This window comes from Harmonia axyridis, chromosome 2 (assembly GCF_914767665.1).
Source record: "Harmonia axyridis chromosome 2, icHarAxyr1.1, whole genome shotgun sequence".
Classification (NCBI taxonomy): Eukaryota; Metazoa; Arthropoda; class Insecta; order Coleoptera; family Coccinellidae; genus Harmonia; species Harmonia axyridis.
The window spans coordinates 27890625-27904616 of NC_059502.1; the positions used below are offsets into that span (position 1 = coordinate 27890625).

General features: G+C 35.5%; 1 protein-coding gene across 2 annotated transcripts in view; it reads right to left on the minus strand.

Annotated features, from left to right (window-relative positions):
- Positions 1-13992, minus strand: part of LOC123671944 (alpha-1,3-mannosyl-glycoprotein 4-beta-N-acetylglucosaminyltransferase B) — a 257900-nt gene that overhangs the window by 111284 nt on the left and 132624 nt on the right. For both annotated transcript variants that reach the window (XM_045605847.1, XM_045605848.1), the window contains exon 4: positions 12040-12212. In XM_045605847.1, coding sequence (XP_045461803.1) covers positions 12040-12212 — 173 coding nt within the window. The remainder of the gene's footprint in view (positions 1-12039; positions 12213-13992) is intronic.

Sequence of the window (13992 nt, forward strand, 5' to 3'; positions counted from 1 at the left end):
GGTGTCCAACAAATGAGACAATACAACATATCACGGGTGGATGTCAGATGTTTGCAGGAAATGAATATAAAGAGAGACACGATGCAGTAGGGAAGATATTACACCAAGAAATGGCAACTAAATTAACACTAATTCAATCTGAAAAAGTACCATACTACAAGTACCGACCGGAGACCATCCTGGAAAACGAACGCTATAAACTGTACTGGGATCGTACAGTTTTGACTGATAAAACAGTCCCTCACAACAGGCCAGATATATTGCTAGTTGATAAACATCAAAAGGCAGCTATACTCATCGACGTAGCAATACCTAATAACAACAACATGCGTCAAAAAGAGGTCGAAAAAATTTCAAAATATAGGGACCTCGAATTTCAGATAAAGCGCCAGTGGGGAATGATATCAACGAGAACTATTCCAATTATCATCTCAACAACAGGAATAGTACCCAAAAATCTCAAGAGAAATATCAAGCAACTAGGGCTTAGTGAGTATATATGTAATGTAATGCAAAAAGCTGTTCTTTTAGGTACTGCAAGGACGGTGAGAAAATTCCTAGGAAGCGAAGGACAGGTCCAAGGATCGCGTGTAAGAGGACCAGAAGTCCGACGACAACCAGGGGGACCACAAGGACCGGACACGACCGAGCTCTACCCTTCTGATATTTTAAATATCTGGGATTGAGTGAATGTTCCTCTTAGCGAGGAGTGAGAAGCCGACGGCGAGGAGAAATCCTACGCGTATAGGCAAAAGTCGGATAATAATAATAATCCCATGGGAGGTGCTTAGGGTGAATAATAATAATAATAATAATAATAATAGGGTAGCGGTAGGTGAATCTCTAGCGATTCACCTATCAGGAGAGTTGAATCGACTCCTGCCCACCGCAGATTCCAGGAGCTCTCTGACCCGGGAAGCTGAAACCTGTCGAAGGGTCCCTGTCCAGGGTAACGGACGAAGCCGTGTGGAAAGCAGCTCAAGAATTCTCCCACCGTAGCTCTGCGGATCGTAAAAAGCGATCAAAGGCCGTCTCCCCCACGACACGGAGGAACCCATGAATGATGGTGAATTTAAGGAATAGGAATATAGAGCCGCTGCCTGAGGTTCGTCAGGGCGTGTCTGGAGCCGGCGCTGGACATGACAGTATGCGGGACGTCGGTGACAGAGTGCTAAGGAGACGGGCGTCTGTCGAACAAAATGCTACGCCTCCACAATCTCAACATTCTAGGAGAAGAATAACACGAGTTTCTCCGACCGCTGAAGGTGCTGCGCAGGATCCCCAACCAGCACTCACCCAAGCAGGTCTACCAAGAAGACGCATGAAATGGACAAGTTCGATAAATGAAACGATCATGCGCATATATTATGAAGTGACTAATATGGAAGAGGATAAAATAGGCTACCGTCAAAAATTATTTGCAGAATTCCACAGAAACTATCCCGAACTTCAAGTTTCTGAGCAAAGAGTAGCCGACCAATACCGGGTCATATTGAGAAATAAACTTGTACCCGATGAGAAACTTAACACCATAAAAAATGAAGTCCAACTGAGGCTACAGAATAGGAACCTCACTAACAACGAAACGACAATTGAAGAAAACTACGATTGTGCTGAAAACCAACACAACATCAATGCACAAATGAACTCTGAGGAACAAAACAACGCAGATGTGTTAGCAATAAGTGATGCTCAACGACGGAATATATATGCTGCACCCGTCGTAAATCCAGAAGAAGACCAAAGAGAACTACTGGAGCGATTATTTGCCACAATGAATAGATGCGTTATAGATTTTGAGGGCACAGATCCATTGAGACGACCGACTCTGCCAAGATTGAGGACATCTAAAAAACTATCTCATCTTCTGGTCATGACCAACAAGGAGATTATACCCAAATATCTTTCTGACTACCATGATCTCGAATCATTACACCTCATCATATACTGTGCAGCATTTTCAATAGCAACAGTGCTAGGTGTGAAGCCAAAACCTAAAAGTCAGCAACCAGCCAGAGAAAAACAACAAAATAAACCACATTGGCAAAAAAGGCTAGAAGACAAAGTTCATAGCATCCGCCAAGAAATTGGGAGGCTCACCCAATTTGCAAAAGGTTCGCCGTCTAGAAGATTACAAAAAATGGTGCATATATTAATGGATCGTCACCGGCAACATACAACGTATGATCCAAACAATGAAAATGCTCAACAAATTTTAGACACACTGAAACAAAAACTTAGTGTGTACTCCGAAAGACTCAGAAGATACAATGAGAGCTATAGAAGAAAACATGATAATATGATTTTTGAAAATTCCGAAAGAAAATTTTATAGAATGTTAAACAATAATATGTCAGCAACACCAGGAAGTTATCCAACCGTCGAGGATATTGAGAATTTTTGGACAGATCAACTGGCTACACCAACCACCTACAACTCCCAGGCTGATTGGATAAGAAATGAAGAGAAATCCTGTGAGACAATGGAACAAATGCCGCATAACGCAGTTTCTATAGAAGAATTCCATGAAATATTGAAAAACACACACAATTGGAAATCACCCGGCCCAGATGGAATCCACAACTTTTGGTTGAAAAAATTTTGGTGTATACACGGCAGGCTAGTTGAAACCATAAATGATGTTATAAGTAATCCAACGGAAATGCCCAAATTTTTAACAACAGGGACCACTTACCTCTTACCAAAGGATATGCAACACACAGCGGATCCATCAAAATACAGACCAATTACATGTCTACCAACAATATATAAAATCATCACATCATGTATAGCATCTCGTATCTACAAACATTGCGAGACAAATAATATAATGACAGCACAGCAGAAAGGATGTTCCAAGAATGCACTAGGATCGAAGGAACTGCTGATAATAGATTCCATCATATGCAACCAAGCCTTCAAAAAACACAGAAATCTTTTTATGACATATTTTGACTATAAGAAGGCTTTCGACTCTATTCCACATGGGTGGCTGACAAAAATTTTGGAAATATACAAGATCGATCCAATTACAATAAACTTTCTCAAGTATGCAATGTGCAACTGGAGAACGAATATCGAACTCTCTACAGCGAACATAACTACTAAAGATATTCCAATAAAAAGGGGAATTTTCCAAGGAGATTCGTTGAGTCCCTTATGGTTCTGCTTGGCGCTGAACCCCCTTTCTAAACAACTGAATGCTACTGAAAAAGGTTTCAATGTGAAAGGAAACAGAAATAATATTGCACTCAATCATTTGCTATACATGGATGACCTCAAACTTATAACAGGCAACAAAAACCACTTGCAAATTATGGTCAAACTGGTGGAAAATTTTTCGGAAGACGTGGGGATGAAATTCGGATTGGACAAGTGTCGTACTATTAGCGTAGTGCGTGGAAAAATCCAAGATGAACCGATAGCTCTCTCCAATGGACAGGAGATAGAAGCAATGAAATCGGACGATCTTTATAAATACCTAGGAATGAAACAAAACCGACGAATAAACCATCAAAGAATGAAGGAAGACTTAACAACTGAGTTCATTAGGAGAATCAACAAAATTTTGAAAACAAACCTCAACAGCAAGAACATGACGAGAGCTATCAATACATATGCATGTTCAATTCTTACATACTCTTTCGGTATCATTCCATGGACCAAAACAGATATGGAAAACCTGCAACGCAAAATGAGAACCTTGATGACGAAAGCTTACAAGCACCATCCGAAAAGTAGCATTGAGAGGACGACACTGCCGAGGAATAAAGGAGGCAGAGGTCTGCTAGACATCATGGAACTTGCCCATGGTCAAATTGAATGCCTACGAACATACTTCAAAGACAAATCAGGCACGTCAGAGATCTACAAAGTACTGTGTGAAGCAGACGAATCAACACCTTTACAACTGCACAAGAAGCAATTGTCATACAACCACCAGACAATCCAAGAAAAACTGCAAAGATGGAGAGAAAAGCCCCTACATGGACGACATTTCAACGAGGTGAACCAGGATCATGTCGACATTGAAGCGTCGAACTATTGGCTCACATCAGGTGCGATGTATCCAGAAACGGAAGGATTTCTTTTAGCCATCCAAGATCAAGTGATCTCAACAAAAAATTACTGCAAACATATCATAAAGGATCGAACTATTACTGACGATCGATGCCGTTATGGTTGTCCAACGAACGAGACAATCCAACATATCACGGGAGGATGTCAAATGTTTGCAGGAAATGAATATAAAGAGAGACACGATGCAGTAGGAAAGATACTACACCAAGAAATGGCAACTAAATTAACACTAATTAATTCTGAAAAAGTGCCATACTACAAGTACCGACCGGAAACCATCCTGGAAAACGAACGCTATAAACTGTACTGGGATCGTACAGTTTTGACTGATAAAACAGTCCCTCACAACAGGCCAGATATATTGCTAGTTGATAAACAACAAAAGGCAGCAATACTCATCGACGTAGCAATACCTAATAACAACAACATGCGTCAAAAAGAGGTCGAAAAAATTTCAAAATATAGGGACCTCGAATTTCAGATAAAGCGCCAGTGGGGAATGATATCAACGAGAACTATTCCAATTATCATCTCAACAACAGGAATAGTACCCAAAAATCTCAAGAGAAATATCAAGCAACTAGGACTTAGTGAGTATATATGTAATATAATGCAAAAAGCTGTTCTTTTAGGTACTGCAAGGACGGTGAGAAAATTCCTAGGAAGCGAAGGACAGGTCCAAGGATCGCGTGTAAGAGGACCAGAAGTTCGACGAGAACCAGGGGGACCACAAGGACCGGACACGACCGAGCTCAGCCCTTCTGATATTTTAAATATCTGGGATTGAGTGAATGTTCCTCTTAGCGAGGAGTGAGAAGCCGACGGCGAGGAAAAATCCTACGCGTATAGGCAAAAGTCGGATAATAATAATATCCTTTATTTGATCAAATATCAACAGATGTAGATCACGTCAATACATATCAATACATATGAACACTATAATGAAACAAAATCCCTTTCACTTAAAAAATCCTTAACATTATAATAACATTTACTAACCAAAAACATTTTTAATCTTTTTCTTTGAATTGCAATAGGCATGCATTTAAAATTTTGAGGAAATTTATTCCATACTGTGATTATAAAATATACAGCATTCCTTTGAATATAACTAAAATTTGTTTTTTCTCTACTAAGATAATTTTTTCCTCTGGTATTGTATTCATGACTTAACAGTAATTCTTTAAAATCATTGAAGTTGTTGCTTACATACATAACACATTCATAAATAAACAGACTGTACAATGTTATTACCAATAAATATATTTCTACAGCTCTCATTGTATTTCATTTTGAAGATAGTTCTCAAGCATCTCTTCTGCATTATGAATATTCTCTCAGCCTCAACAGAATTACCCCAGAAAATTATTCCGTACCTGAGCTTGGACTGAACATAGGCATAATAAGCTGTCAGGGCCGCCTCTTCACTAATTGTATTGGTCAATATCCTCAAAGCATAGCAATATCTTGCAATACCTGTAGACAGATTTTCAATTTGTGTTTTCCAACTCAAATCCCCATCGATATATATCCCCAGGAAAGGTACTGCATCCTCTGTCTTGATCGTTTTACCATGGTATGTCAAGCTTATGGCATCTTTATTTCTTTCCCTAAAGACAAGCAATTTTGTTTTGTCGATGTTTATTACCAATTCATTTCTTTCAAACCATTCTTCAAGATTTTTCAAGTCACATTCAAGCTGATCCTTGCATTCAGTCACAGTCTTACTAGACAAAATCATTGACACATCATCAGCAAACATAACCATATCATTGGATGTTACATGAATTAAATCATTGGTATAGATTATATAGAGTAGAGGACCCAATATTGAGCCTTGTGGTACACCTCTCTCAACATGTAAGGGATCTGATATTACCTGTTTGCCATTTTTTCCTCTCTCTGTGGTTCTTTGAGTTCTTCTTGTTAAATATGATCTGAAGAGATCTAGTGCAACTCCTCTTATTCCATATTTTTCAATCTCCTCTAGTAGGATGTTATGATTCACACTGTCAAATGATTTTGTCAAATCAAGGCAAAGAGCTGCTGTCACTTGATTTTTATTCAATGATTTTATGATGGAATTTAGTGCCTGATACATTGCATTTATTGTAGATTTTCCCTGCCTGAAACCACATTGCTGCTTAACCAAGATGTTATTTATTTCAAAAAAATGTAAGACCTTATCAAAGATTATTCTCTCGAAAATCTTGTTGATATTAGATAATATTGATATAGGGCGATAGTTGTCATAGATGTTCTTATTTCCCTTCTTGTGAATTGGTTTAACCAGAGCTTCTTTGAGTGCTTGTGGATATTCACCTCCTTGCAATATTCGATTGATTATATGAGTTAAGGGTTTAACAAGTATTGATGCACAGGTTTTTAATAGGTCAACAGGTATCTTATCATATCCGACTGTTTTCTTATTTTTTAAGCGCCTCATATAACCTAGCATTTCCTCTTCCAATACTGGCCCCAGAAAAATGCTACTATCGATTGGTTTAACAGTCTCTGTGTCCGTCTTATTGCTCATATTAGGTCTTGGAGCAGACTTCAGAAAGAAAGCGTTCATCTCGTTTAATAAATCTTCCTCTGATTTTTCTGGAAACACCTTGAATAATGATTTGTCTTTATCTCTTTCATTTTTGGTTGTCTTATTTATCAATGTCCAAGTGGCTTTGGTCTTATTCTCAGAATTTGCAAAGAATGTCATTTCTGCATTTTTTTTGGATTGTCTAACTACTTGCTTCAATATATTTGAGTATTTCTTGTAAAACTCCTGTGATATTAAACCGTCCAACATTTTTTCATAAAGATCTCTTTTATGTTTACTTGACTTCTTTATTCCCGAAGTGATCCACATCCTTTTGAGTCCTTTTTTTAGGTTGCATTTTTTCAATGGAAATATTTGGTTAATTCTTGACTTCAATGTATCAAAGAAATGTTCATAGGCTCTATTTGGATTTATCTGCAACATAACGTTGTCCCAGGTGCACTCTTGAAGACTATAAAAGAAATCTTGGAGCTTTGATTTTGTGAAGAATCTTTTTTCAATGATCTCTTTCACGTTTTGTTCTATTGGTGTTACGGTCTCCACTGTTATGTGCTGACCCATATGATCTGTTAAGGCCGATATGAGGTTTTTATTATTTCTAAATTTGGTTGCATTTATGAATATATTGTCAATTAGAGATTTTGTTGTTTCTGTTATTCTAGTTGGCTCGAAAATTGTTTGTTCGTAGTTGAAAGATGTTAAGAGGTCTAGAAATTCCGCCTTTGAGCAGTCATCATTCAACAGGTTAATGTTGAAGTCACCACATACTACCACATCATAGTTGACAAAATTACAATGCACTGTATCAAGCACTTCTTCAAATGTGGTCATAAAGGTTGATAAGTTTCCCAGGCCAGTTCGGTAGATAGACATGACAACCAGCTTTCTTATTTTACTCATGATGCATGATATTTCAATCTCACATTCCACACTCATACCTTTTATGAATGGTACATCTTCAAAATCCTGAAGAGTATCCCTCACCAAAATACATGAACCCCCATGCACAGACGTCACCCTCGAGCAACATGACACAACGTGATAATGTTCTATTTTAAAAAAATGCTCTTCTTCCTTACTGAGCCAGTGCTCAGTCAAACACACAAGGTCTGGGGTTTCTTCAAGTGATTTTATAAATATTTCCAGTTCAAGAATTTTATTTCTGACACATTGTATATTTTGATGTATTATATTTATGCTTCCATTCAATTCTCGTTGAGATATCGTCTTATATGGAGAAAATGGTTTAAACTAATGCCTTTTTCCCACTTACTAGGATCCATGATTGTTTCTTTCGATTCAATTGGTACGTATAACTTGAAAGAGCTTTTATATGAGTCCTTCCTTGTTTTCATAGCTTCACATTTGATTTCAATTTTAAATATTTCCATTATGTATTTTTTGAGTTCTTCTGGATTGGTTTTTGGTTTCAGACCAGTTATGAATAGGCAGCTCAATTGTTTTGCAGCTAATGAATTAGTTGTTTCTATTACACCTTTTATAGGTTGCGGTCTTTGAAATCGTGGTATATTTTTTTTCCTGCGATATTCTACCTTTTTCCAATCACCGTCTTGATCCATTCTCGTTTTATTCATTATATTCATCTCGCATACCTCTTCACTTGTTGCGGAATTGAATGATCTTAATCTTAATCTTCTGTTATTTATTTGTTGTTGTTGAACTCGTTTTTTGAGGTTACTTGTTTTATCTATGTTCTGTGACACCGTCTTATCCGACGTTGATATTGTGCGTGAAGTACTTTCGTTTGACAGAGGTGGTTCTATGCGTACCTGTGGAAGTTCATTTGTTACCATTGAAGGTTTCTTCATCATCCGTAGATTTCTGTAATCATCAGGTACAGTGGTGTTTGCTTGGATATGATGCTTTCCAACCGGTGCTATAGGTGGCGCACCAGTTCCCAAATTAAGTTTTGATTTCATGTCATTTATTTTTTCTGAGAGCAAAAAATTGTTTTGATGCAGAATTGAGTTCTTGTCCTGTATTTCATGTATCAATTGCTTCAAGTACAAGTTTTCCATTTCCAATTTTGAAATTTTAGCATCGCTCACCCAGGTTTCGTGAATATTCACGTCTTCCTTTTCATCAACATTTGTCTCATCTTGTTGACAGCATATTATCACTGTATCACTTTTGTATATTATATTTTTCATCCTTTTAACACATCCTTCATGGTAAAAAGTATCACAATTCTTGCAAACCAACACTTTACATGGTCTTGAGCAACATTTGAAAAATTTTTTTGAAATCGATTCGCTACAATTCGACATTTCATCGCCATCGCATTTTCTAACGTCTACATCACTCGACGCCATCTTACATTATTCTATTCATTTAAGAGTCGCCCATGAAAGATCCCATTGAAGATCATTAAAATATGCATTTTCCTTTTCACCAAAGGCTCTTCAAAAATTGTTGCATTACTGATGGACACTGGATACCAACTTGCTTGCAAAATTCTTATCAAATAACTCTTATGGATCATTTTAACTGTGGTGTCTAAACTGGTGAAGAAAACAGAAAAAACTGGTTGATAAATTTAAATAGTGTAGCTTAGTGAATGGAAGAGCCATATCATAATAAGACAGAAATAAAATTCAAAGAATCCATTTAGTATATGAAAAATTTTGACATCACAGTTACAGTTGTACTTAAACTTTCAAAATTGGAACCAATTTATCAGCCGATGTGTAAATTACTTTCTAAAGTCACTATTTATTGAAACTGTTCATGACATGAATGATTGATTAAACTTGTATGAAAAATATAGGTACTATTTGTACTCGAGTTTTCTGTTTTTTATTGAAATGCTTTTATACTAGTTTCTATTAAATTACATAAATTATTTTGCCCATAACAGCTTTAACTCACTCACTAAAAGCATTTTTGCATGAAATTATTTTTAATTTGTGAAATTTTATTGCATTCTATTATTATCTTCAAGTGGGTAAGAGGTGAAGAAGTTCTTGAAGCTACTCTACTGAATATATTTTTCGATTGAATACTCAGTAAAAATTCTATAAAGCAATTGGAATTTATTAGATTTTTGGATTACTCATTGAAGAACAAAAAACAGGAATAACAATACTTAATTTCAATATAGAATATAAATGAACTATGGATGCAATGCCTAGACTTTGTTTAGCAATCAATAAAATAATTCTCTCTTCATAGATTTATATAATCCTCATGATCACCACTGTCAAAAAAAACATCCAAGTAAAAATCCAAATATCCAGCATTCAAAATAGTGCTCCTTCTACTTTTACCCTTGAATATAATTGAAAAACATTTTATTTTCTTTCTAGAGTCCACTGTTGAATAAATAACCAAGTTTCCACCAGATAAATGAATTTCACATTTTGTTGCAAATATTCTCTGTATTCACCATAAAATCGTACTCAACTTCTTATATTTTTCTGTTTATCAATAAGAATTTTCCTTTTATTAACTGTTTTGAACTTGTAACCAATTAAGTTTATGTAATGTTGTCTTTGATTGATTAAAATCCAGATGCTTTTTGCTCAAATTTCATCCAGGCTGATATATTGGTTGCTTTTGGCTCGGCTTTTGGTAACGATCAAATCATTCAATGATTCTTTGAAGGTGAAATCGTATTCCACAGGTTTTCTTCCACTAATAATCCAGGTTGTAATGACTTGCCTTCTTTTTTTTTCAAACAGTACTGTGAGAAATACTCAAATAAACTAATCAATGTGTGTTTGAAATTGATACAACTTTTAAGTTTCAAAATTTCTTTGATCAAAACCAATAACACAAACAAACTGAAATCTAACCTCCTGTCAATGACATTTCAAATGCCAACCCGAAATGGGCAATTCAAAATGTTACTGAATGAGCCAGTACCAACTTAATTTCGATTTTCCAAAGCCACCCGGGATGTCAATAATTCCTGAATGGACTGTATATAACATATGTTCGGCCTATCTCTCTTATTCTGAGTACCACAGAGTTTCAAATTTTAAGCACCACCTAGCATGCTCAGTAATCAGTTTTCAAGTGGTAGGCTGCGATAACTCAAAATGCTCTTCTCGTTGGCAACAATATGACATATAGTCAAATTGCCAATGAGATAACTCAAAAAAGAGCCTACCACTTGAAAACTGCCAACTTGCATGCCAGGTGGTTCTTAAAATTCGAAACTCTGTGGTATTCAGAATAAAAGAGATACGCCAACCATATGTTATATATTTGAAATCAGGGGAAAAAGAACTAGTCAAATATAGAAAAATATACAGGGTGTTCAATTTGAAAAAATGAAGTTGCTATCAATATGTTGCCCACTCTGTATATATTTCGTTTTGTGAAATCATTTTGAAAAACACTAGTCGATTTCGTGAAACTTTTGTAGAAAACATTTTTTTGTACCTCTTTTAGTAACAAAGTTAAAGGGGGGGTCAAATTATGGTGAAAAACCCGGTACACATATAATATACAGGGTGTCCCGGGAAGAATGCGACAAACGAATACCATAAATTAAGGTCATCATGGAGGACCCGTATCAAGATGTTTCAATCGCCTGAGTGCCTTCGTTAGGGATATACAGGGTGATGTTCATCTTATCAGTGAAATTTTACAATTCAAATACTCTTTAACTAATCGACCGAATAATTTCAAATTTTGAAGTTTTGTCACCCTTTCCTATCGCCTTCCTTCAATATTTCTGAATTCGAGTAAATCAGATCCGGAGTAGGAAAATTTCAGACTTTTCCTATTTTCGTGAATATTGGATCACCCTGTACGTGAACATTATGATAGTTACTGCATAGTTACTGAGGTTTTCTGATTTTTCAGAAAATCTCTAAGTTGATACGGAAAAGAATTGCTTTTGTAAAAACAACTGAAGTGCGCAAATTTAATCGATGTTATCTTGAAAGCTGAAAATTGAGGGTTCATTTTAGAAAGGTGAATGGTTAGCTAAAACTGATACCATCTTCGAAAAAATTGTTGTTAAATGCGCACAACTTTTATTTTCGAACTTGTTTTGGAATCAGTTGTGTTTTATTCAAAAAACATTTCATGAAACTTGGCGCACACATTACGCATTTCCTTGTTTCTTCAGCTTTCTAGTAAGATATAAATGTTTCAAACTTTTCAACCAGATCAGACAAAAAAAAAAGATAAAATGAAATCACGTGATTCCAATAAACCTTAATATTCAACCCAGAAATATAAATAAGAAACAGAATGAATATTTTAAAGTCCTGTTCAAACTGCTTGCCTCGATTATCCCCTATGAAAATCTGTATTTTATTCATTGAGAAATGTATCAGAATGAATTAAAATGATATAAATTCTGATAATTATGTACTAATCAGTAACCGTATTAATCAAAAAAAAAAAAATAATAGAAACTAACTCACCTTTTGGTTGACAATAGGACATCAAGAAAGCGAAATCCAGGTTTTGTTTGGATCTCCATCTAACTCTCTCGGGAGAATCACCTAATGTGATTTTCAACCTATCTAAATTTGGATAGTAGGCTGGTGATGGTGAGATTACTTCTATAAGGCCAGATTCCACATGTGATGGAAACCTAGAAAAAAAACAGGAAATTAACATTCCTATCTTCAATTTTGATGGAAAACATCAACGAAAGCCGCTTTCCGTTGAAAATTGATTGAATTCTATGGTAAATTCATTGAAATAATAGGAATGATATGGAAAAGCCAATTATCTTTTCGGTAGTTGCATGCATAAATCTTGTCGAAGTGAATTCTGGTAATCCTATATTCACAGGTATTAATGCCCAAGGGAATATGCGGTATGCTATGGTATGTTACGAATTTGATCAATATGCGCTGAATGTAGATTATCTACCAACAAGTTAGCCGACTGAAACGGATGGGCGCCAAAAGAAGAACAGTAGAATTGCATTCGAATGAAAAACTATTCGAAATACTTCAATGAATTTTATAATCGCACAGCCAGGATTTTGTATGAGTTTGAGAAGGGGGGTGACTGAACATCTAACAATTTACACAGAGACAGAGCTAGGGAGGGGGGTGATGTTGGCTGTAGGTTGTCTGTATAAAAATATTAAATATTGAAAATTAATTCTATAATTCGGAGATTGAACGGTAGATCAGAATAAATACTGAAGATAATACAAATAAATAATTTTAAATATTCAATTTTCTTTTAGATGTTCCTAGGATATCTGACATCTAACTAATATTAAACATAGATACTCCACCCAATCCGACACTTCCCATTTTACACATTAAATATGTTTTCAGTCCTTAGATGGTAGACTAAGTTCTTTCCGGTGTGGCCGTCGTTACTAGTAAATAGGAAATCATATATAGAATTTACATACCGATATTGCATTGAGTTTTGAATCTTGTATTCCCATTCAATGGTTATTTTGTTGGCTTTTTCTAAAACCATTTCATATAATTTTGTTGATTTTTTCGAATCAATCGAACAGTAATTACTCTGATCAATCAAACACTTGAATGATGATAACACAGAATGGTATTTGAGAAATATGTTACTCAATCAGAAATTTTGAAGTCAGATATTAATATTGCTTCGGAACCTTTTGCGAGTTAGTATCATATCTGCATATTCTTTATGATCGAGCAATCCTAGCAGATTCATCGGCTTTAGAAGGTATTTTTGTAGGTCGTATTCAACTATGATACTGAAAATAAATAAATACCAATGTTTTTTTTTCATCATGGTTTTAACAACTGAACCACTAACTAGTTGCAATAAAATTCGAATTTTATGATTATCATTCAGTGCAACCCCCAGAAATTTATTCAATATTGAAGTTGCCTATCGAAGTAATCAATGATACTTGCTTATAAATGATTAACTAAATACCATTAGAGACATAATGTTCTTTCCATTAACAAATATTCTCCGAACTGTTGATATTTTGGGGGGGGCGGGGGCTCTGCAGCACCAAAGCCAAAGTGGTAATTAATGTTTCTAGAAATAATTTTTATTGTATGGCAGTAGTTATGAGAAATTAATGAATATGTCTATACCGATAAAATACTTTCCTAAAAGATATATTGCCAAGAGAAGCATTATCTTGTATTGAGCAGCTTCTGATAGCTCGTTCATTCATGGGCTATTGCCCCTTGGCGATCACAGGAGTATTTATAAAATTTTGACACCAAGCATGCAAATCAGAAAATTGACAACTTTGTGTCTATTCCTTCACAATTATGTATCTTTATGATAAATTTTCGATTTATTTTCTAAAATGACAAAATTAATAACCAAAAGAAAATTAAAAATTACTAAAACTATACAAATTGAGTAAACGGTTAACAAATTGAATAACTAAATTAACATTAAGA